This window comes from Larus michahellis, chromosome 3 (assembly GCF_964199755.1).
Source record: "Larus michahellis chromosome 3, bLarMic1.1, whole genome shotgun sequence".
Lineage (NCBI taxonomy): Eukaryota > Metazoa > Chordata > Aves > Charadriiformes > Laridae > Larus > Larus michahellis.
This window is the reverse complement of record NC_133898.1, coordinates 14,151,211-14,174,980: the sequence shown is the minus strand read 5'-3', so window position 1 is coordinate 14,174,980 and position 23,770 is coordinate 14,151,211. Positions and strand designations below refer to the sequence as shown.

At 44.7% G+C, this 23,770-nt stretch overlaps 2 protein-coding genes across 3 annotated transcripts in view; one reads left to right on the top strand and one right to left on the bottom strand.

Moving 5' to 3' along the window:
• Positions 1–11,383: 11,383 nt before the first annotated feature.
• On the bottom strand, positions 11,384–23,632 carry CRNKL1 (crooked neck pre-mRNA splicing factor 1). The gene is made up of 14 exons (XM_074578701.1): positions 23,346–23,632; positions 22,863–23,015; positions 21,197–21,288; positions 20,921–21,079; positions 20,396–20,562; positions 19,701–19,879; positions 18,827–18,997; positions 17,951–18,142; positions 17,145–17,204; positions 15,892–15,972; positions 13,382–13,621; positions 12,872–12,973; positions 12,046–12,294; positions 11,384–11,636 (listed from the first exon to the last, which is right to left on the bottom strand). The coding sequence occupies exons 1-14, from the start codon at positions 23,391–23,393 to the stop codon at positions 11,469–11,471; spliced, it is 2,061 nt and encodes a 686-aa protein (XP_074434802.1). The 5' UTR covers positions 23,394–23,632; the 3' UTR covers positions 11,384–11,468.
• The window catches only part of CFAP61 (cilia and flagella associated protein 61), a 122,009-nt gene continuing 121,700 nt past the window's right edge, over positions 23,462–23,770 (top strand). The window contains exon 1 of one of the 2 annotated variants that reach the window (XM_074578697.1): positions 23,462–23,595. The gene's annotated coding sequence lies outside the window, so the exon portion shown is untranslated. The remainder of the gene's footprint in view (positions 23,596–23,770) is intronic. The other variant, XM_074578698.1, reaches the window with a different exon arrangement.

The window sequence follows — 23,770 nt, the reverse complement described above, 5'->3', positions numbered from 1 at the left end:
TGAAAGCTCTCTCTGCTCCATATTTCAAACTGAATCCTTGCCATCCTCCAGGGATTTACCCACCCTTACGGCAGTGACTCCCACCAGACTACTTGAGAAAAACGGAAGTCTCGCCAGATTTGCACAAGACCCCGACACCACAGGGCTCTGTCCCGAAGTCGCAAGCAGCAAGAGAGAGATACAGCCACCATCCTGCCACTGATGCCCTCACCGTGGGCCACAACAAGTGCTGTCATTCAAAGGACATGGTCACCCACACCTGCAAGCAGGGCCATGCGGAGAGCACATAGAACCTGAGCAGAAGACATGGGAAGTTTGCTGGGTGGCATAGAGGGAGAAAATCCTTACCCATCCCACCAGGAGCCGGAATGACAAGAGCAGAGGGCCAGTCCTGTCACAAGCACTCCAGCCAAACCCTGGCCTTGGCAGCATCATCCCATCGATGTGGCACCTGACAACAGCTGTCCATGACCCCTACGAGAGTTGAGGCAGAGTTCAGAGCGCTCTGTTCCTCTGCCATCCATCTTTCCCCAGGCACTCTTTCCTGGGCAATCTGGGCACTGGCTCAGCTCCCCTAATTGGGGATGAGAGTGCTCAAACCTGCAGATGATCCTCATCTCGAGGGCAGGGCCACCACTGCTGCTGATTACGCACGGTTTGGGCTGAGGACTCTCTGTGCTAAAGCTAGGAGGGTACGGAGAGGAAGAATGGGAGCGTGCCTAGTGGATGCTGTGCTGTCAGGGGGGTAAGACATCACCGAAGGATACAGAACAGAATTTGGAGGTAAAGGGAAACCAACTCCAAAACAAAATACCTTTTCTATTTAAGGCAACAGAAATAACAGCCACACACTGTTTACAGCTTGTTAGTTTATATAGTTTTAATTCCAATGTGTTCTAACCTCAGATGCTTTAGTCATATGCTCCCTGTCAGCAAGGTTAATCTGCCTGCTGATAAGCATCAATTTTTTTTTTTAATTTTTTTTTTTTTTTTTAACTTTACTAACAACCATTGGGACGCGGGGGGAGCTGAAGGCAATCCTGATAAGTTTGTTTTTTCAAACTTTTCTCTTGCTGATATTTCCACCGGGAAAGGGAGGTCACAATAGTGCTACTCAAGGTTACAGTTATGAAACCCCACCATCTGATGGGATGTGGACATAGGGAAGGCATGGAAGAAAACAGGGTTTGTAGGCACGGCCCCTTGCCGTGCGCTGTGCTGCTGAGGGAGCAGCGAGCCTTACCCAGCTGCGGCAAGCCTTGCAGCACGGGCAGGTCTCTAGCGCATCTGCAAGGTCAGAAGTTTCAGAGAAAACACTTTTACCCTGCCCTACTGAAGTCACCTCCCACCTGAACAGAGCAGTTCCGACAAAACTCTCCCCAGGCAGCTTTCCCGACTGTGTAAGCAGAGGGAAGAGGAAGATACCAGCCGCTCGGTGTCCAAGCGCAGCCCTGCCTAGACATCAAGTCAAGCCTACCAGCTCCAGGTCACACAAAGCTGGTTTTAGGGTCACTCCAGAAGATTTCGCGCGCCCTGGCCGCGCTGGAGGAGCTGCCCACCACGGCCAGTGTCCTCCCAAGCTTTCAGAGACCCTCACAAGGATGACATCAAGTCTTGGAAGAGCCCATCTGCCACATCTAGGGACAAAGACATTAAATTGCCTCCTTTTCACCAAAACACTGCTCTACGGCAATTGAAACCCTTATGGCCAGCAGCCCCTCATCTTCCCACTCATACAATGCTCTGCTAGGACTGAGGAAGAATATTTTCAGTGTGTGGGCCTCCGTTTTGTCTCATTTTTGAGCTCTTGTGGCAGCAGATAAACTATCCATTAATGAAACACAACTTACAAGCACACACAAATGTTTATCTTCTTTCAAGAGCAATGTTTTATTGACTGATTGTATCTACAGAAGCGGAATGAAAGCACAAATATCATAAATCCCTCATGAAGAGGGATATTTTTGTAAAAGCAGGTAAAAAGGCAGAATTAAGAGTCAGGAAATAAAAAAAAATGTGCTCTCTAAAAAGCAAAAAGCAGACTGTAGCTTATGAACTTCAAAAATTTTCAGATCCTGATATAACAGCAGCCGTTGCTAAATTGGTGGGCCTTTCAAGGCAGCAACAGAAAGTTTAAATTGTGCCACACAACAAACTCCAGAGTGTAAAAAATATTTACCCCAACTTAACAATGGAGTCAGCCCTCTTTTAAACAAGCAATTCCATGAACAAAACTATTTTTAAATAGCTGTTCCAGAACAAACGCATCCTAATTCCCAAAGTCTTGCCATCACCCTCCCTGGGGATCCTCCTCCGCCAGATAGAAGGTGAGCCAATTACCTTTCTACTATACGAACCCACTGCTAGGCATTCTCTCTTCTACCCAAAAAATCTGATTTTTGCAAGATTTAAAGCTCAAAAAAGCCCCTAACCCATGACACGCCGCTGCAAGAGAGGAGACAGACAACTGCCGAAGCCCTATTTCCTTGTGCAGCCGTGCAGAAAGGAGCAGAGGCTACACAGCCCATACAGAGGGACAAGCAGCAGAGCCTGTCCCCTCCACAGGGACATCCACTCCTCTCCTCATGCTGGCAGGGTCACTCTGCTCCAGGCTCCTTGACTGCCCACAGACCTTCCCCTAATACACGTAACTACAGGATTAAATCAAATGTGGGGTAGCACAAGACACTTCATTTGCCATGTTTCTGGTAGGTACAGCTTCTCCTGGTTGACCATCAGCACAGCCCTCCCACCCAGTTGGTGGGCAGGACACAGGATCCACACAGGAGGTGACCCCACTTGAGCAGGCGGGCTGGGAGCGGCGCTGATTTCAGCTGGAAGCTCCCGTGCCACCCAAGAAAGGGCATCTCGCGCGGTTTGAAATTACCATGGAAACAGTGATCCTATGTAGGTCATCCCGTCCCATCCCAGGACTCCTGCTACGGCTTCAGATCTCGCTCAACCCGGCATCAGAGCAGCTCAGGATACATTGCTGGAGGTGACTCACGTCTGCTGCAGTTCCCTGTTGTCATACCGGGTGCAGACGTTGGTTGATCACCAAGTGGTCAGTCTCATAAGGACAAGGCGTTAGGACTTCTTAAATAACAATTAGCTGCCAGCGGAGCCCAGCAACCTCCAGCTCCCCTAAGCAGAGCTCTCATGCCGGGTATGCAGACCACACGTAGCAAGTCTTCTAATAATAAAAAAAAAAAAAAAAAAAAAGAAAAAGATGAACCTGGTATGATGTTTGAGACCTCAGGTAGCAGATTTTAAGCAGAGTTTGATTTAAAAAAAAAAAAAAGCAAACCAATAAATACCTTTCCATTCCTATACGCTAACCTGATGTTTTTGAGGCAGAGCTCAGATACTCCCTTTGCTGTGATCCGCAGCTCATTATAATTAATCTAGAAATACTTCTCTGAAAAAAAATCCCGAAAGCGTAACTGGTAACGGCCTATTCCACCAGCCGAAATTTTACAAATATGCTGCGTTGCTTCTCTGCCTTCGGGCCTTGCCGTGCCAGCTTGTGAAATTCAGGTCATGGTCACTGTGCTAATACTCCCCGCTCTCCTTCTGCACGAGGCTGCCTGTAAGCGTCGGAAACCAGCTCTCTGTGTACAGCCTTCGCATCCCACCAGAACATGGGGGAAGGCACATCGATCAAGAGCAGGGGGTGCAGGACGCCCGAGACCCTGCTAGGGGTGATGGGGCCCCCGCTAGTGAACTCATTCCCAACCAAAAGCTGCCACCTGAGGAGCTTCCAGCTCTCCATGCTAACCGTAAAACCCATTTATTTGCCTGAAGTGACCTCAAGCACACGCCTTCCAGACAGACGAACACAGTGCACCCATAAAACAAATGAGAGCAACGAGGAAAAGAAAATCCTAATAAAAATAATTTTATTATCCTCCCTACATACTGACAAAAAAAGGAGGAAGAACAAGATTATTTCTTTTCTTAAATACCTAAGGAGTTCAAATGCTACAGTGGCCTTTTGGTAAGCGAACGGCTGAGAGCTGGCACATCGAAGCATCCATAAATAACGCAATACATCGCCAGATCTGTAATTAATTTGCCAAATGTGTATGTTACAACTAGCCTGGACATTATATTATTTTAATTACATGAATCATATAACGATACCCAAGTAATACATTAATATGGATTATATAGAATCACAGACTGGTTCGGGTTGGAAGGGACCTTAAAGACCATCCAGTTCCAACCCCCCTGCCCTGGGCAGGGACACCTCCCACTAGACCAGGCTGCTCAAAGCCCCATCCAGCCTGGCCTTGAACACCTCCAGGGATGGGGCAGCCACAACCTCCCTGGGCAACCTGTTCCAGTGCCTCACCACCCTCACAGGAAAGAACTTCTTCCTGATATCTAATCTAAATCTACCCTCTTTCAGCTTGAAACAGTTACCCCTTCTCCTATCAGTACACTCCCTGATAAAGAGAGATACACTCTCCGTTCCTTCCTGTAGGCCCCAGATATAAAATTGTATCATTATACAATACACAGTTATAGGGTTGTTTTTGTTGGGTTTTTTTACACATAATATACCCAAAGCTTCCACGCTTATTCCGCAAATGCACTTCACAAAGAGAGAAATAGTTCTGAATATTCTAAATAGGTGTTGTTTTTCGTTAGATCAGAGCACCAAAGCAGCCCCCGGCTGGTGCTCATGGCTGAACAGACCCTCCGAAAGCATCAGGAGCTCAGCAAGCGTTATACCCTGCCTTCCTAAATCTCTGCAGGCTGCTCCAGTGTTACCCAGTCTGTTGCTTCGCTCAAACCGCTACTGCTCCATGTCTTGTCCAGCCAGCAAGGGCTAGATTTTGTGGTGACTCTGTCAGAACCAGGAAAATAAACCCTAATACGTTAGAGAGTAAGCTGTCTGACCCAGCACCCCCTGAATAAAAGTTGGCCGCGGGTTGGGATGGGAACGTTTGGGGTGGGAACGTTTGGGATGGGAACCAGCTGAGCAGCAGGCACGGCTCGGTACAGGATCGACTGCCTCGGCTTCTCCGAGGATGGATTTCACACAGGGCATCCCGAGGTCCTTCCCAGAAGGTGCCTTCCTTGGTGGAGGAGGAAGAGGAGCGGCCAAGCGCTGGTGCATTCACAGGCCCTGGTGCCCCCAGCGCCGTGATGCAGAGACGAGGCATTGCGGGTACCGGTTTTGTTTTTTTTCCCCTTCAAATTAAAGGCAGTACCAAGGAACAAAGCCTGCCCAGAGAGGGATTCTGCCCAAAAAGTTTGCTTCAGCAACAAAATAGCTGGCCAGTTTGAGTCCTTGCTTGTTTGCAGAGCTGTCAGGAAAAAAAAATAAAAAAATAGTTGCATTAGCTTAAAAAAAATGCAATGTTTGAAGTGATTTTTGGAAGAACACGAACTTTTATGAATGTGTTCCTACAAAGTCACCTTCTGCAGCACCTTTTCTGATGGGGATTTTAGCTGTGCTTAGTATGGCACGGGAAAGCCTAACAGCCAATTTTACGATAAAATTCCTGAATTTGAATGAAAAGCTTTTCTTCACCAATCTGGCTGCTTTCTAGAGATTGGATGTGTCATATTCCAAGAAACAGCCCCTATGCCTCTGTTCTGACAATCCAGCAGCGGTTTAATCCTGCCTAATATCCAGAACACCGCTATGAGGTACCGATTAATAAAATTGTAATTGTGCTTGGGGTAGTCCTTCACCGCGCTGTTTTTCAGCGGACAATCCTCTCAAGGATTCAGTGTTACCAAACTGCAGATTTACAAAAGTTAAAACCGAAGTCAGAAAACGATAATGAAAAACGCATTTTTAAATGGTCTTTGACGTGTGCACGGGCGAGTTTGCCCAACAGCGACAGGAAAAGCGCTTTGAGCAGTCACGTAAATAAGCAGGTACTGAGAGAAACCTGCCCCAAAATCAGGTATGTACCATTAACAGGTTTCCCCAACTTCTGTCCCCGAGGAAGACAAAGGAAAAGGTATCAAACCACCCTTTTGTACTGCAGCATTAAGGACCATTTAAAACTTCACTGGCCAAACACAGGACAGAAGTAAAGGGCATCTGAGGCACCGTGAAGCTGGACCTGGAGGCATCTGCTGAAGAGTGTCCTCTTTCAGTCAAACCTGCCCATCCTCAAGAGCCCCATGGGAGACAGCCGCGGCCGCATTTCGCTCTGCGGAGGGGACAGTTCTATAGGTGCGGGGGAAGCATCTCCGTGCCGGGGCCAGTGCTCGGGAGCATTGCGGGAGACAGGGATGCTCCAGAAGGACACGAGGCAACACTGCTGACAGCATACTTCCCCGTCAGGGAGAAGGCAGATGACAATATAGCCCCTAACAGAGCCAGGTCCTCGGTTTCTTGATGTACGCTCTAATTTAATTCGGCACCGCTTTCTGACGTGCACATTAACATTTTGTTTCAGCCTCGTCCTTCAGAGCACAGCAAAGTACCGAGCAGCCCGCTGGGTGTCAGAAGCATTCCTCTCGTAGGGAAAGAAGGGGGAGGCAGGGGAAAACCTGGAAGGGCCAGTGCCAAACACAGGTGAAACCAGGAACAGCGAGTTTGCTTTTGTTCACCGTGTCGCAAAAAAAAACGCTACGGAAGTCAGGAATTCCAGGACAGGGGTAAAGCACAGCGGCACCCAGGGCAGTCAGCGCAAACGCTGCTGCGGAGCAGGGGGTCCTCCAGCACAGCTGGCTTCTGTGCTGCTAATAAAATAAAAAAAAAATTAAAAAAAATGGAAATTTACAATCCGTAAGAAGGAGCAGCATCACTAATTGGCAAGAAATGCCTCACCTCAACACACCAACCGAGCATTGGCCCGCTCTGGGCTTGCTGTGTCACTCCAACAGAGATTCCCCGTGCCCAGTGGGACCTGGCCCCGCAAGGACCTTCCCCGTTACTGCCCTGACCAAGATCCCAGTCTGGATTGCTGCCAGATGCCATTTCCTACCGGTTAAGCCAACATCTACTTCAAGACCTGAGAAGGTGCTGGCAGACCAGGTTCAATCCCATTTCAGCACTGAGAAGCCTGGGGGGAGGAAAAAAACTACCACGACTACCAAAAAAAAAAAAATACCCGGAAAACTGAGCCTTATTAAGCTTGGCACCCCAACTTCTGAAGTATGCAAAAAATTAATGCTAAAATTGTTGGAAAAAATGCTTAAGCTTTGTGCTCACTGTAACCGAAGGGTAAGTCTGGATGAGTACTCTTGGAGAGCATAAGATCCCTGGCAGAAAGTGTCTGCTTTACAGGTGCCTCACATTTTCCAAGGGAAAACAGAACGGAAATCTGTGTTCTTTAACCACTCCAAAAGTAAGAGAGCCCCTTTCCCCTCCCGGGGCCTCTGGGCCTCTCATTCCTCCATGAGGCTGCCAGGAGGGAGCGCAGGGATACTGTCTGGGTGGCAGGAGACCCAGAGGCAGGCAGGGCTACAGTGAGGCACCCAGGCACATCCCAGCTCGGGGTACTTCCATTCCATCGCCTCCGAGAGCACTGCTGGGAGGTGGGTACGGATCTGTGGCCACCACCGCAGCCACAGCTCCCAGCGGGACCAGCGCCATGTCAGACCCACAAGGACAAAACCCTCAGGAGCCCTCCCCGAAGCTTCAGGACACTGAACGGGAAGGAGCCTAAAAAGGCAAACACCGGCGCCCGCTGCGGCTGTACGTTTGTGATACTGCGAGCTCGGCATAGCAGCCCACACGTTTCGCATTTTTCCACCACCTTAGATGTAATCAAACCTCAAGAGATGTCAAACCCTGCTGTAACCAAGCCGTTTGTACAAACGCAGAGTTTACGCGTCGAGAACGCCTTGAAGCAATTTCTAATAAAACTTGCAAGACGTTAGATACATACACAGTCATCCCTGTGTTTGTGTGCAATGTCAAAGAGAGACAGAGGTCCATGCTTTGACCACAGCAGCATCTGGCTGTACAAGTTGCGTTAGCGGATAAATTTTGCCTAGCTTGTTATGGAATAAAAAACCTCCTATTTGCCTTTTCCAAGATGAGCTTCTAACAGGGGGAAAAGGGAGAGAAATGAGGTGGAAACACGGCTGTGACCTGAGAAATCAATTAAACCTGTACGTCTCATTAGTGCTCTGAAGGGCGGAACGGTTTTACTACTAGAGACGCAGCATTCAGCGTGGCAGTCCAGATCGCTCGTTGCTGGTGTTTCGGGGTTCAAACAGACAAAACCGGATCTCAAGGATCCAAATTCAGAGCAGCTAAATGCAAAATAGCCCTGGGAAACCTAGAGAAGAAAAGCGAGAAGATGGAGACCTCGGAGGGTTTGCCGTTCCAGGGCAAACACAGGGATGGGGAGCAGGCTCGGACGGGTCTCGCTATTTCGTCAAGACCCGCACTAGGGAGATGGAGATGAGGACCATAAACAGGGACTTGTGCTGTGCAGTGGGTGCCAGCGGACCCTGGTCCTGAGCCTCATGGAAAAACGTCTTTAACCTTGAAAATCCAGGAGAGAGACAGGAATCCCCAGAAAGACAAGTTAAGATTCCTGTGCTAAAAACAATTCCGTGACACTCACCACCCCCCAACCCTTCTTCTCTACTGCTTTTCCCTGATGCCTTCTCCAGCAGAAGGAAATCCCTACCTAACCTACCAGTGTTCTTCCAGGATTTTTTCAGACATTGAGGAAAAAAGGGAGACTGCACCCAAGTCCAAACGACTGCAAGCACCCAACGCTTTATTTGCTACATTAGCGCGAGGATCAGCTCACTCCTATTTTTACCAGATGTTCTTCCTTCGACTTCTACTTGCTCTCAGCAAAGACAGCTCAAGATGAATCTGCTGTCGCCGTAGCGCTGCTGGTTTCGATTTTTGTCTGCCACTGCCCTGCAGACCCTCTCTCTCCTGGTCTCCCTTTTAATGTACATCATTTCATTTTTTCCGCCGGCGTGCAGCAATTCACAATTCCAAGGAAAACGTGCTGCGGAAGAGATACCTCTTCAGCTGTTCCCATCGGACCACCAAGGCAATTTGCGGGATGCTCCAAGGTGGGCGGGACCCACAAGGTCCCCCGAATTCCCCATCCTCTGCGGGGATGAAGGCCGAGGAGCGGGCAGGAGCAGGCAGGAGCGGCTCTGCCGCCGCCTGGTGCCCGGCGGGGAGGGAGCTCAGCGCATCCTTGCTGGGATGCGCCGGGATTGCAACGATGCCCTCCCATTAGGGGGCAAAAAAAAAATAAAAGGCGGGGGGGTGGGAAGGCACCGCAAAACCCCCTCCCCAAACCACCAAGGCGCTGGCAAACTTAGAGCCCAGAAGGCATAAAAGCTGCTATAAACTTAAATAAGCTAGATTTTTATCACACGACACTCAGTTGTCATGATAAAACAGCACTACCTTACCATGCAGGATTTTGGGAGAATTTAGGGAGGAAGATCAATTAGTACAGCATACAGTCATATTACAGCAACCAGTTGCACTGCTGTTATGAATGAAACCCATAAAATAATCAAGCTTTAAAATAGAAGGTATAACTAACACAGCTGGCTCGAAAAAAAACCCAAAATGTTTTTGAACTTGGAAGAACAATAGTTAGCAAGTGATCAAGGACGGTCCTCACCAGTAAAGTGATTTTTTTTTCTTGCCAGCCAGCCAGCCAAGTTGACAAGATGAACGAACATGGGACAAATCAGGAAGGACTTACCAGATGGAGCCGTGCATTGCCCAAACAGCACTGGTCCCAGGTGCTCCAGGCAGGCACCCACTCCCGCAGATTTCCTAAGAAAAGAGCAAGAGCTTTGCCCCTAATGCTGCCCTCCTGGCACTCCTCTGCCCACAGGCACACCCTTGAAGTCCTCCTGCTCTGAATTTCACAGAATGGTAGGGGTTGGAAGGCACTTCTGGAGATCATCCAGTCCTCCAATTCGTGGTCATTTATCCCCATACCCTGTCCTGCCAACCCAGCCCACTGCTCCTCCCTCCCCCCCAGTCATCACCCCTACCCCCTCATTCCCAATTTAAAGCCTTCTGGGCAGATTGGCCAGCCCCTCTTGCTCTCCTTGGCCAGGTGGATCCCATCTCTCCCCCTCAAGAGAGCTCCGGTGGTAAAAGCCCAATCGCACTCATTGGCGCCAGCTGCACAAGCAGACTCTCACCTGCAACCCCTTCCGCTCCTCCTCAAGCCCTTTCCCTCATTGGCAGGATCCACTTGGGCCCCCACACCCTTGACCACCCCTCCAGGGCTACAAAGTCCTACTTGACCTTTCTGGGCCTCCCCTGCATGGTCACCCTGCCCCTCACCAGGCAAAAGGGAGAAGCTCAAAAGCATCAGCCCAGCGAGGATGATGAGATGGTGGAGTGAGGATCTGGTTTCTGACCACAGGGAAGCATTTCCAGCTGCAGACAAGCCTGGCTGGTACAAAGGATAAGCCCCAGGCTGACCAGCTACTCTGTCCACAGCTGGACAGGCCAGATGTGACCAGAACTGTAGTAACTGCCCAGTCTTTAGTCAACAGCAGCTTTGTTTAAGGCCTGACTCATAGCTCTGGTGGTTATTGTGGCACACTCTTTTTTTTTTTTTTTTTTTTTTTTCTTAGAAATCACCATTCTTCCTGGTGGGCAAGGTCCCCAGACACATGACCAAGCCCTGGGGCAGCGATCCCTGCCCTCCCCAGTGCAAGGGCAAACTGCTTGACTTCCCTTGGACCGGGGAACCAGCCCACACAAGCGGACAGAAAGGCTCCTCCCCCCGCTCCCCCCAAGAACTCATGGATGAGAAAGCTTAGGCTCATTTTCCCCCCCCCCATGAAATACAAAACATTGAGAAGCTTACTTAAACTGCTTCTACTTCACTTCCCAACAGATTATTTACTACAAAATACACTGCCAAGAGACTGAAATATTAAAACACAGACTAAGTGGGTGGTAGTAATTTCTACAGATTTGTCTTCTAGGCACTAGTTTCAGTATATTTAACTTCTATTATTTTCCCTTCTAAATAGTTTTCTGGGATAAAAGCTTACTTGGATAGAAGTTGAACAGGTTGCAGTCAATAGGATTTATTGTTTTCAGCTATCCTCGTGATCCATACAGATTTACCGGAAAAAAACAATCAGGAAGGGTAGAGACATCTCTCATTAAAGAAAGTACATCTACTGTCCTGGCGTGTTAATATCCTTAAGCAGTACTGTGATAGTTTGTAGGAGCCTTAGAAGAGTGGGTCTTGTGCTAAAAACAAAGCTTCTGTCCAGTTCTCCCAGTTCTCAGACCACTGGCAACCGCTGCAGACGCCTGCACTTGCCCCACGACCCCTGCTTTTAATTGTTGGAAATCAACAGACTGTTAGAGGGAATCGACTACAATATGGTGCTTTTCCCGCCCCCCCCCCCCCAAATGAAAAACATCTCAAGTCAGTAATAGTAAAACTCTTCAAATACATTTATTTGTCACCAATGAAAATACTGTACAATACCCAAGAAAAGGGGCGGGGAAAGGCAATGCATTAAGACTGGCTTTCGTCAATGTCTTTGTCTGGATCCATCTCTGCAGCTTCACTCTCCTGTTGCTGTTTCTTCCAGAGTTTAGCCATAGCAAGTAGTTTGAGATTAGGCTGATTGGCAGTATCTTCCGGGAAAATATAATCATAGTATTCCTCCCAGCCAGCATCAGACTAGGGAAAAAAAAATACCACAAAGCAGGTTTAATTTGCATGTTAGTGTTAACTATTAAAAGGTGCTTCTAATAAGCATAATAGTGAGATAAAATTAAAATCAATGTTTGTTAGACCATCCATAGCAGCTGAAAACCAGCTGAAACCAATGAGCTGAATGGCTGTAAGACAGTACTACTACTCCTGTGCATAATGAGCAGGCAGATTTGATGAATAGCCTGTCCCAAACAAAGTTAAGAAACAAACACTGCTTGAAGAGCAGGGAGTTCAGCAGCATGCGTTTCAGGCCAACACTTTTTTTTTAAATTACTGCAGTAAAACTGGTATGCACTTGTAGCATCTAGTACCAAACCCCAGCACAGAGCCACCAAGGATTCAAAGTGACCACTTGCATAATTTTGTCTCTTACCCCGTCTTCAGCCTGCAGTTTTCTCCTCTTCTTTATTTTTTCAGGCATAAGTTTATCTATCCTCTCTTTAGTGGCATCAGTTCCAAACTCCTCTTCGAAGTTTCTCCAGGATTCCAGAAGCATGACTCTCTCCTCTTTCTCCTCACAGTTTCGCATTGCCTTATTAGCCTCTTCGTAAATCTGCCGGCATCTTGACAAACTCTCCTCCCTCCCTGCAGATAGCTCAAACTGTGCAAAGCTGATCCATACCTGTGGTGAAAGCAAATCAAAACCCAGCTGAAACCTCCATTCTGAAGTCCGATAGCTAAGTGATAGTTTCAAAATATGAGGCAGCCAAAAAAGCAAATGTCAATGCAAGTCTAAAGTACTTTTTCATAAGCAGATCCCTAGAAAACTTGTGTTTGTTTCCCATGTGTGAGATTTGCTTTATTTTGGCAAGAGCGAATATTAATATAAGCTACACTGACAAAGATCTTGTGGTTGTTTCGAATCAACATAAATCTGTCTGAATTTTATCAAATTACAGCACTAAACCACACTGGAAAAATCACAACTATTTTTACCTTGCAATTTTTTTCCAACTAAAATTCCAAAGCTACTCAGAAGGAAGAGGGCTGCTTGGAAACCTTCTGCAAAGCTTTCTTTCATGTATGATACACCTGTTGTCATTTATAATGTAGAAATGTCTTTCCCCTCTTCATGGCACAGGACTGAACTTAGGTTCACTGCTGATGTGAAGAAGCCAGACAACCAAAGCAGTGAAGGCCTCTTCTGCACCGTGGACCAGATTCAAGAAAAATTCTGTGTTCTAGGTCCTCATACATACCTTAACATGCTGCGTCCGCTGAAGTAATCTGCGGTAAAGATTTCTTGTTTTCTCATACTCTTCTTGCTCAATTTCAAAGTCAATGTAGGATTTCCAAAGAACCTGCAAAAGAGAAGTCTCTCATTATGTTCACAGCACACTGAGATAATGAAAAAAAAAAAAAAAAAAGGAGTATGGATAAATGTGAAATTTATCTGAAAAAGACTTTCAGAGATCTGAGTATTTATTGACTGTACAAGCTGGGATTAAGACTAAGCAATATTAAATCTTGTGCACATAATCCATTTAGCTGACTCCTGTAAGCGTGTTTCTCCCCACCATGTGTTATCATGGGCTGTATAGTCCCGCATACCCTGCCAAGAAACAGATGCTAAATTAATGAGACACAGGCTAAGCCACTATGGTAAGCAGTTCTGTTCAAGCTGGTAGATTATTTACATTTTAATTAGCCACACTGTGTAATAAATACCTTAAAATTGTGCCAACTGTAAAGTTTATCTTCCCCCTTACCTCTGGCATGTCTAGCCGCGGCTGGCCAATAGCCAACTCATATATTGCACGGGCTCTATCAATATCGCCAAGAATGGTCTCAAGTTCAGCAAATTTAATCCACGATGTGCAGTTTTCTGGTGCAAACTCCAGGAATTTTTCATACAGCTTTCGACAACGATCAAATTCTCGCAATTGTAACTCCAATTCAATATAACCTTTAAACAGTTTGTTTTTTGGACATTTACCTATGGATGTCCCCTGTTAAGCAAAAAAAAAAAACCAAACCAAAAACCACTTAAAAGATCTTGCAAGGAAAAAAACCCCACTATTTTCTAAACATCTGTTTACTCTCCAGTATTTGAACTAAAATTAATTTTTGAGCAGTTTGTTTTTTAAGACTGGTTTGTTTCTTAAGACTGGTCAGAGCCAGTATGAAATCCAACCAACGTTTGCAAAATGAGCGTGCATCCATAAACATCAAGAAAGAAGTCTGAAAGCAGAAAACCTTCTAACTTGTTACACTTCCACGTAACATGGATTCCCCACAAAGTATGAGTTGAAACTCACCCTGTCTCATCAAATGAGCACTTCATCTGACATCAAAAGCTGAAGAAAGCATAGTACCAGTCTGTACCAGTCTTCCAGGCAAGTAGTTCCCAAGTATCTTATAAAAAAAAATTGTATCAAGAGAAACTGTCTCCTGGACCACCACCGCTATTCATCATCGCAACAGTTAAGAATGGGAACATCTGAGACAGGTATGTAGTGAGCTTCACTCTTGGGAGTCGCTTCTGTAAACAACTTATTTATTAAGCGCTGCAGCCTCTGTTCCTTCAAGCTAATGTGAATTAAGTTAATTCTGATCAAACTCTCTTACTACAATTCTCCTGCACAACTTTCCTACACGTTGATCATCTTGGCATTTAATATAAATGGAGGAAACCACCACTTGGGAACATCTATTTGGTCACCATTATGGCTCTCAAGGTCTACAAATGCCTTTTCTATTTCAAAATATGCTCAGTTCTTCCACATACACTACAATTTTCTTAAGCAGCATAGACTCCAGCTGATCTCCTGTCTCCAAGTCCCAGCATCTCTCAGACCCTGGGAAAACAAGGAATCCACACACCATGTGCAGACAGCAAAAATAAGGCAGAGCAAGGTGCTGTCTGCATGCTGATGAGAGCTTCAGCATCAGAAGATGGACCTTTTCTTCTGCATGGTGACAATGCGGGACCATCACCTCAGGACAGGAGGAAGACTTCTTCCCAAGAAGGTGGTTCAAAGTCAACTCATGGCAAAAGAAAGAAAGAAACTGCCTGCCAAACCTAGGTCCAGTCCAAAAAAGTATTATGGCTGCAGCAGCAAAATCTGGTTTCCAAAACAAGAAAAAGGTGGCCTACTAAAGAAAAAAAGCCAGTCAAAGGAATTAAACAACAGGGAAAAAGACTAACAGAAGAGAAGCCTAAAAGAAACTGAGGAAACTTTGTATTTCCAGACAGGCCAAAGCAGCCTTTCCAGAATCTCCTGAAACATTTACCCCTAAAAACAAGAAGGCCAGAAGCAAGGTGCCAACTGGTGACTATGGTAATGCTGAGCAATGGTATCTTAAGCCAAGCTAGAACAGCAGCACACTTCAGGACGGATGGTTGTCTTCTCCTACAGGGAGACAGTAACAGCCTCACAGGGGACTTAACCCCTCCTTTTGTTCTGGTTATGGGCAGGAATCCAGCTCAAGAGACAAAGCTTTACTAGCACGTTGCAGGCAAACTTGGTTCGGTATCAGTGACAGACCACCATTCGTGTTTATGCTCTTATCACTGGTGTGCCATAGGTTTGATGGAAATCCCATCAGTTTCCTCATTAAAGTCAAACCACCTCAACCATTACCAACATTAGCTTTCTCTCAAAATTTCTAATGCTATCAGCTGAGCTTATTTAGAATATCTGAACCGTAGGGAAAGAAAGTTTTTAATTTCAAAAGGCTTTGCTGCCAAAATGTACTCCACTGCTCTCTGACATGCTGACATTCACATAGTGAATATTACACAGAAGCTCCTGAGCTTGCCCAAAGTCCCCATGATTGCTTCTATCAGCAAACTGGTAGCTAGGACTCAAACGCTCTATTCAGGAAGTCTTAGTTTCTGAGAGTCAAAAACTCCTAGTTATTTAAAATGCTTTTCAAAATGCTATTGCTAGTACAAGTATCGTTTAAACAAACCAGCAGCTGTTAAAAATTTCCAAGTGCACTAAGCTGATTTGGGTACTCCTGTATTCAGATGTGTGTTTTGTCAGCTGAAACGAGAAAGCTACATTCATTTCCGCCCATGGCTAATTCATCGTATCAAGCTATGCTCCTTTTTAAATTGTACATGACAGTAAATACTGGTCCCTGCAGACTTCTCGGATGCTTTATTTAAGTGGATTAAACCAGCAATTTATAAAGGACAATTTAAGATCTTTTAATGCTATTCCCTTGTTACTATTAGTTAGTACAGTCAATTAGGGAATTAACAAAAGCTTACCAAAGCTCTTCTGGCAAGTGGAAGATTTTTCTGGCGTATTTCAAACTGTGCATACAGCAGCCATATTTTAGCAAATGTAAACTGAAAGAAAAAGAACAATGGATGGTTGGGTTGGAAGATTAGTAAATAATACTGCATACGTCCTTTAAAACAATAATCACTCTGTCTCTACAAGATGTTACTGCTACTGCAATTAATTGCATTTGACCTCAGTATTTTCCTGCTGAAAAGTTGAGAGTTCCTAACCCCAAAAAACTTCTCTAGAACAGGATCAATATACTCTACCACTGGATGAAAGCAAAACCGGCCAGGACAGAAGCCTTCTCAAACACAGAAAACGGTTCATTAACCAATCAATCGATTAGCAAAATATCAGCTATCACTGAATCAATTAATAGCTAATCAACTCTTAATAATTACAGATTAATCTGAATCTACACATCTGATATGCAGCTGACATGATTAATGACAAACTAGAAAAGTACATGATCTAAGATTTCTCGACATTCCAAGGCAATGCTGATTACTTGTTTTAAGGGTTTGGCCACACGGATATTTTAGTTAAAACTCACTGGCAAAAACACCCCAGAAAACCAAAAAAACCAGTCTTGAAGACCGACTGTAATGGGGAATACACACCTGAAAGATGGTTTATCAAATGCACCTCCCTTGGCTGGAACTGTGCAGGCAATTAGAAACTGTTGCTATAGAAGGCAGTAACCCAACACAAAATAGAGCAAGAAGTATTCTGCACAGACTATAAGCAACTGGGCTAAGAGTGACTATACAAGGACCAACCTGAGGAAGAAAACAAGTAAAATAAGAGTCCTTCCCGGCTGTTTAGTAGCACAGGACTATCCTCTGACTATGTGTTATTTCAGATTGTTAGAGTATACTTAGTAATTTAAAAATGCTGGAGAAACCCTTGCATCACATCTGGATGAGGAAATCCGACATCAGTGTCTGGCCTGCTATTTGACATTGATGATGCAAATTACAGCCATTTAAAAAAAAAAAAAAAAAAAGAAACAAAAACCACAACAAAAAAAACCCCCAGACCATCGATTTTGGAAGATGGACATTATAAGAAACCAGAAGGGGTATTTAAAGTCCTAAGCAAAGTCTTCATGAATGTGCTAGTATCCATTTGGAGATGCTTATGCACCTGAAACTTGTTGGGGAAAGAAAACTAAAGGATCCTATCTTGGGAATTTTAATTCAAGACTCAATACAAACTGCTGGAGGAGCCATACCTTCTTGTGGGGAATGAGCTCGATACAAGCCTGATACACTTGTCTGGTTCGTTCTCCGTCCTGTAAGAAGCGGCAAAATGAAATACTTTGTTCACTACTAAGATTACACTAGATTTTGATTTGTGCAATGATTGTTTGTGCAAGTTCTTTAAAATCATGTATGCTTAAGATATAAAACTACTTATCTACTTAGTGTGCACAATTCAAAGATGGTAATTTCTGAGAATCAGTAAGAGTAGTCTTTTGAAAACAACATTCAACACTAAGAATTAGACAATAAAATCAAGAGTGTCCCCACTGGGGCTGGGGAAGTCTTTTTTTTCCTTTAAAAGACCCTGAATAGGTATACTGCACTAAAATTTTATGAAATAAAGAACAGCTGTAATGTTACATGACTGATAACAGAAGAAATACACAGCCTCAAAAGGCCACTACAGCAAGAATTTGACTGCTTCACAGAACAACTTCACAAATAGTTTTGTTAAATCTAAAACTATTTCACAAGTTCAAGTAACAGCCCGGAACAGGCAATTCAGATGGGGTAGAAAAGACCTCCTTCTGCTTTTATTATCAACGTGTTGCCGAATGAATTGGGGTGAAACTGAAATATTTTGTTCCCCTATGCACGGGAGAGAAAAAGGAAGGGGAAACCCCACATATTTAAATTGCAAATCCTGTAGCTAGTTACACAAAACAAGTAAGAACATAGTTTTTTTAGTTCTCGGTTTTCTTATTAAAATATCGGTAGCTATTTAATATAAGGAAAATACCTGGGAAGGAATAAAACCCGAGTCCTTACTACTTGCCTTTGCCTCCAGCTCTTCATATAACGCATAGTTAATCCAAAGATAGATGTATCTTTTCCAGTGTCTTTTCTCTTGAATTGGGGGAACGTTGGCAATGGCTCTTTCATACACTTCTCGGACAGTCTCAGCATCTGTGTCACTTTCAACTAACCTCAGGTAGTCAAACCATGCATCATAATTATGTGGATTTGCCTTCCAGAAAGATGGGAGCAGAGAAATGGGAAAGAAATTTCAGTAACTACAAATAACAGACCCCGTTCCTTTAGTTACAGTTTTTATTCGGAATTTCTCCTTTAAAATAGATCATCGGAATATTAATGAAAAGTGTTGGTCTCAAGTATGCTTAAGCTAGAGCTTCTGGGCTAAAGGGCATTTATTTCTTTATTTTACCTACAAATATTATTCTTTAAGTGAAGGCAAACAAACTGAACTGTGAGAATGGAAGAGGAAACGATGAAATATGCAGCATTCAGTGAACAGCAGACAGCTGTGGCACGCCTGTTTTCTCACAAAAAGGTATTTACACACAAGTGAGGTGTCCTGTAAAAGTTACTGGATAACAGAAGGGAAGAAGTTAGTTACCAGCTAAACTGCATCATCCCATAAGATGACTGACGGGTACGGAGCTCTGAGTTCAATCAAAAACTCTGTCTCCACAATCTACATTAGAACGCAGAAACAAGAAGTGAGTGGAAGTATCATTCACCCCCACGGATGGAATTCCGCCTCCAAAAAGAACAGCGTTCTCTTGGCATTTTCTTGGACTGAGTATCAAGGGTAATGTAAAACTCATCAGCCTTCATATCACGAGACACTCATGTACCTTAAGCAGTATCTGGATGAACAACGAGCCCAGAGGGTATTTGCAATACATACCTTCACTTCCTCTTCATACTGGAATCTCCTCTTGCTGACAATGATGTCTTCAATCCCCCTTCTGTCTCCAAACTTCTTCTCAAAGATGGTGTAATTCTTGAAGAGATTTTGGGCATCCTGTTTTGGAATTCTATCCAAGGCGTACTTGTAGATCACCCTTACTCTTTCAAACTGAAAATATTAAATACCATTTGAGTAATATTTACAAAGCAGCTTCTGTCCTCCCCCACAACTTCTCAAGAAGCTTTTGGCAATATTTAATAGAATGTTGAATCATAGAATATCTCAATGTAAATGATTGTTTCAGGACAAGACTAACACAGATCTCCCTGAAAAGTAAACTTTGGAGGAAAAAAAAATATTAATCTGTAAATACCAAAACCTACCACCTCTTATGCATTTACAGGTCTGAAATATTTAAAGTATTTTTAAGAGGTTGTAGCTCTGGGTTCACAGAATGTTTTCAATTGCTTAACGGACATGGCACTTTAAAGAGACCATCTGGGAAAAACATGGCTAATTCAGTTTGGGTTTTTTTTTTTTTTTTTTTTTTTTTTTTTTTTTTTTATCATGCAGGCCTACAGCCTCCAGGGAACTTACAAATCTGAGGATATGTATTTGATCCAATGACACTATTCTCAGGCTTGGCACGTTTGGTGCCCACCTTTCTTAGAACGTATTTCCTTAATGTGACCAAAAGGCAAATAGAAGCTAAGCAAACAATTGTCTCCTTAACTCAGACTACAACATCTCACACAGTGCTGAAAAACAGAAGTATTGCAGTGAATGTTAAGTGGCCTTGAGTTTGACATTTAAGAAGAAATCTTGTGGGGGCAGTTAGAACTAGTCTGATGTATTATCAAGAAGGTCTTACTTCTTTCTGGTTCTCCTCAAATTTTGCAAAAGCCACGTACAAGTGCTCATCCATATGCTCTTCTCCGAAGAACTCCACTGCCCTCTCGTATACTTTCCTTGCGTGAGCAAAATAACTGTGCTTCTCTTCAAAGCGGGCGTACTTGATCCAGTTTTTAACATCAGGATGAACAATAACAAGTAGAGTTATGTTAAAGAAACAGGGGTAGTTGAATTGGACATTTCAAATAGCATTCTTCCCAGTGACTACAGGGTCATGGACTAGTTGAAACAATCCCAAGGATGGCATATGCATAAAGTGCAACTGGGAAGAAGACACAAAACAGCTCTAAGCACACAAAGGCGTTGTGCCTTACTGAGAACTTAAAATTTAAAAAGGGATAAAAATCAGGCAAGGGTCAGGGAGAAGCTTAAGGAGGAGAATCTGAAAAAAAAATGGCTGCAAAAAAGCTGGAAGCATGAGTGCTGTTAACTACACAGTATTGTGGCAGGACGTACATTCACCTAACAGAATTTGGAGGCACATACTAAATGTGCTTTTAATACCTACAGCTGGCTCTCAGCATGGTGGCTTACTCCCAACACACCACAGCAAAAAGGAGCACAGGGACACAGCTGGAGGTAGAATAGAGAAGAAAGAAATAAAGAATGCAGGCCTAAACTTGGGCAGGTGTTGCAATGCATTAAAAAGGATATATCGCTCATAAATGGTACGTGCCCTGTCCACCTCCTTGTATCTCAACTCAAAGTTAATATAGGAATGCCAAGCTTGCTCTTCTGGTTGCCACTCCATCCAACGTTCGAACACCTGACGTGATCCAGCAACATTCCCCAGCATCTCTTCCATGTAAGTATACTTATACCTTAGAAAACAAGATCAAGTTTTTATAAACACATAGTAAACACATCAATTACAAGGATTTTCTGAGTGCCTAATAACAGCATTACTGAGATTTCTTCACCTATTCCCCACTTGCACCCCTGAAATGCCTATGGATACTGTTGTAATTGGCAGCATGCAGGTACACAAACATCCTTCTGTCCCAATACACTGTCCCAAAGTACAAATTCTTTCCAAAACTTAAGCCTTTCTCTTTTTTTTCAGACTAGCCTAGAGACTTGGAGAAACAAAAAACAATGCACTTTTGCATGATAGCAAACCAGAAAAATGATCAGGAGTCTTTGGGGGTAAAAGCAATGCCCTGCTCTCTATAAACATACCAGAACTGGTTCACCCTGGGAAGGGTGGTAATGGCTCGATCCCAAATGTTTCGTGCATGATTAACCTGGCGGTTCTTCATTTCCATTTCTGCATATTTCAGCCAGAGTGTGACATTTCTGTAGTCTACATCTAAAGCACGCTCGTAAATGGAACGGGCTCTGGAAAGCAAAGAGAAGTAAGTTGTGTATATAACGTGCCTCTAAGACTTCGATGGTGTTTGTAAACATGCATCTTAAAAGGTTTATGAGAGATGTCAACAGCTGCATCATAATTACCTCTGTATTTCTTTTAGGCTTTCCTCCCATTGTGCGTACTTTATCCAATTACTGATAACAGTCCTGTTTTTTCTTATGTTATCTTCAAAAGTCTGAGGAGAAAAATTATTTCTGTAAGTAAGAAACCCCCCCTGTGCAGGCCAATCATGCTATAAATGGCTTATGGAATATTACTGTTATTGGAATGAATTCCAAATGCCTCACACACATGCAGATGTAGTAACGAATCATACTCAATACAACACTTTCTAAAAATTGCATAATAGAGAAGCTAGAAGTGCAACCTGACACCTGAAAAACTGATGGAAAAATAACTGACAGCACTAAAATCTTACTATTTTTTTAAATCTCCTGCTTAGTGTTTCAATAGCAACATTACCTGGACAAATGGAATCCAGTCATTGCAGACAAATCTGAAAATATGTGGATGCACCAGCACAAGTTTATTCACTTTGGCCTTTATATACTGTTACTCTGTACTTCTTTAAAGCAAGATGCCTTATTCTTATTCCCTGGATTTAATATACTGGCATCAAATGTGCTAGACAAATTTCACTTCTCAGTGCAAGGGTGAGGGCATCTTCAGCCTTGTGTTTGGCTTCTGTCAGAATCAATGCTACTCATACTTAACACGTGGCTAAACATGGTTTAACACAGTTAACGTGGTGGCTCATTACTGCCGTTCATATGAGAGATGAAAAAAGATAAAACGAAAAAATTGTTTTTGCAGGGCTGTGGTGTTGATCATCTGATTCCAGTTGCTCTGCACGTGCCCGAGTGAGGAACGTCAGCATCCAGCACAGTAAGGCCCAAAGTTGTCACAAAGAGTCCTAGCCACTACAGTAAGGAGGGAAACGAACACCCACTCAGGGCTGAGTACAGAGATGCTGTGCTGTTGTGCTACAATGGTCACCAGTTCTGAACATACGTGTATACGCTTCAGGGAATGATAGTCCTCATTTATGTTGGCTGTAACTAAAAAATTGCTCTGTGCTGAAAACATTTAAAGTTCTCTCTTAGGGATACGTTTGCTTTGCTGATCCAGGACAGCAATTATCAAAGGAAAAAGCAGAACAAAACTGTACATAGGTTTACAGAAGCAAAGCAATTCTTTCAAATGAAGAAGAAAAAAATTACACCTGCAGCATCACATGCAAAATGGTCAAATTTCAAGACCATTATCAAACATAACCATGATTAGTATAGAAAGCTGTGTTCTAAAGTGTGTCAGGTAACATCATAATTGTACAGAACAGAGACATCACTTGCAAACACGCTCTGTCTTTTTTAAAGAGTTGTGGAAAAAAACACCAGCATTACTGTAAAGTTTACTAATGTTCTGTCATGCTGCCTGGCCAAGTATATCAGTGGCGATGAAGAAACTGCGTATCATCCACGTATGTAATTACCCTTGCAGTGTTCTGAACATATTGAACATGGTCACACGTAGTATGTCGTGTACTACCAAATTCTATCTTAAACAACATATATTTAATGTACAATTTTTACATGAAAGTAGCATTTTCTATGGAAACATGGTTTTTTTTATGAATTGCTATTCATCTGGAAAATCCACAAGTAAAATAGTCTACATCTTGTTTAAGTTAAAAAGCAGTAAGATTATGAGCATCACGATTAGAATTTTTTTTTTTTTTTTTGCCTTTACCTTTCTTTTCCGGAGTTTGTAGTCATTTAGCTCTTCAACATCTGTGATCTTCTGCTGAGGCGGTGGTGGAAGAAGTTCAAGTTCTCTCTCTTTGGCCTCTCTTAAAAGCTGTTCTGCTGTGATCTGAACTTCGGCGGGTGCTTTATTTTTCACCTGTAAAGTAAGGCAGCTTGATTCACGTTTTCCCCTTCTAATACAAAATTGAAAAATCTCCTCATGGCTAATTTACTCCGGTGGCTTCACTATTCACCGAAAAATGATTCGGAGACCCCCCTCAGACCGACGGGGCCCTTATGGCCAGCACCAGCCCGGGGCGTGAGGAGAGGCCAAACTTCCAGAGGCCGCGGGGAGTTCCGCTCTCCCTTCCCGGCAGGGCCCGGCCGCTCCGGGCCGCCCGACACTGCCCCGAGGATCAGGGCCCGGCCACCCCGGCCCCTCTCCCCACCCCCGGCCGCGGGCCCGCCGCCGCCTCCTCCCCAGCACCTTCGCCACTTTGGGGATCCGCTGCTTCCCGGCCGCCGTAGACGCCATCTTGCCGCCTCCTCTCCCTGCAAACCCCGCCCCTGTCACCTCTGACCTGGCGCAGCGCCGGCGGGCGTCGTTGCCGTGGTAACGGCGGCGCGTCCCGACGCCGGTAGCGAGGCGGGGGCCGGCCGGTCCATCAGTCGGTCAGTCTGTCCGTCCCTCCCTGACCGCGACGGGGAACAGGATTCCCCGCCGCAGCGGGAGGGAGGTGAGTGCCCGGTGCAGCCGGAGGGTCCCACGCCCGTAAACGGTGCCCTCTAGCGGCTCGGCGGAGGGGGGTCCGGGCTCCGCCTGCCTGTGGGGGCTGCGGGCGGCCCGGACCCGCGCCCGGGGGGGGGGCTTGTGTGGTGTGATGGGGAGTGTGTCTTTCTTTCACGGTGTGG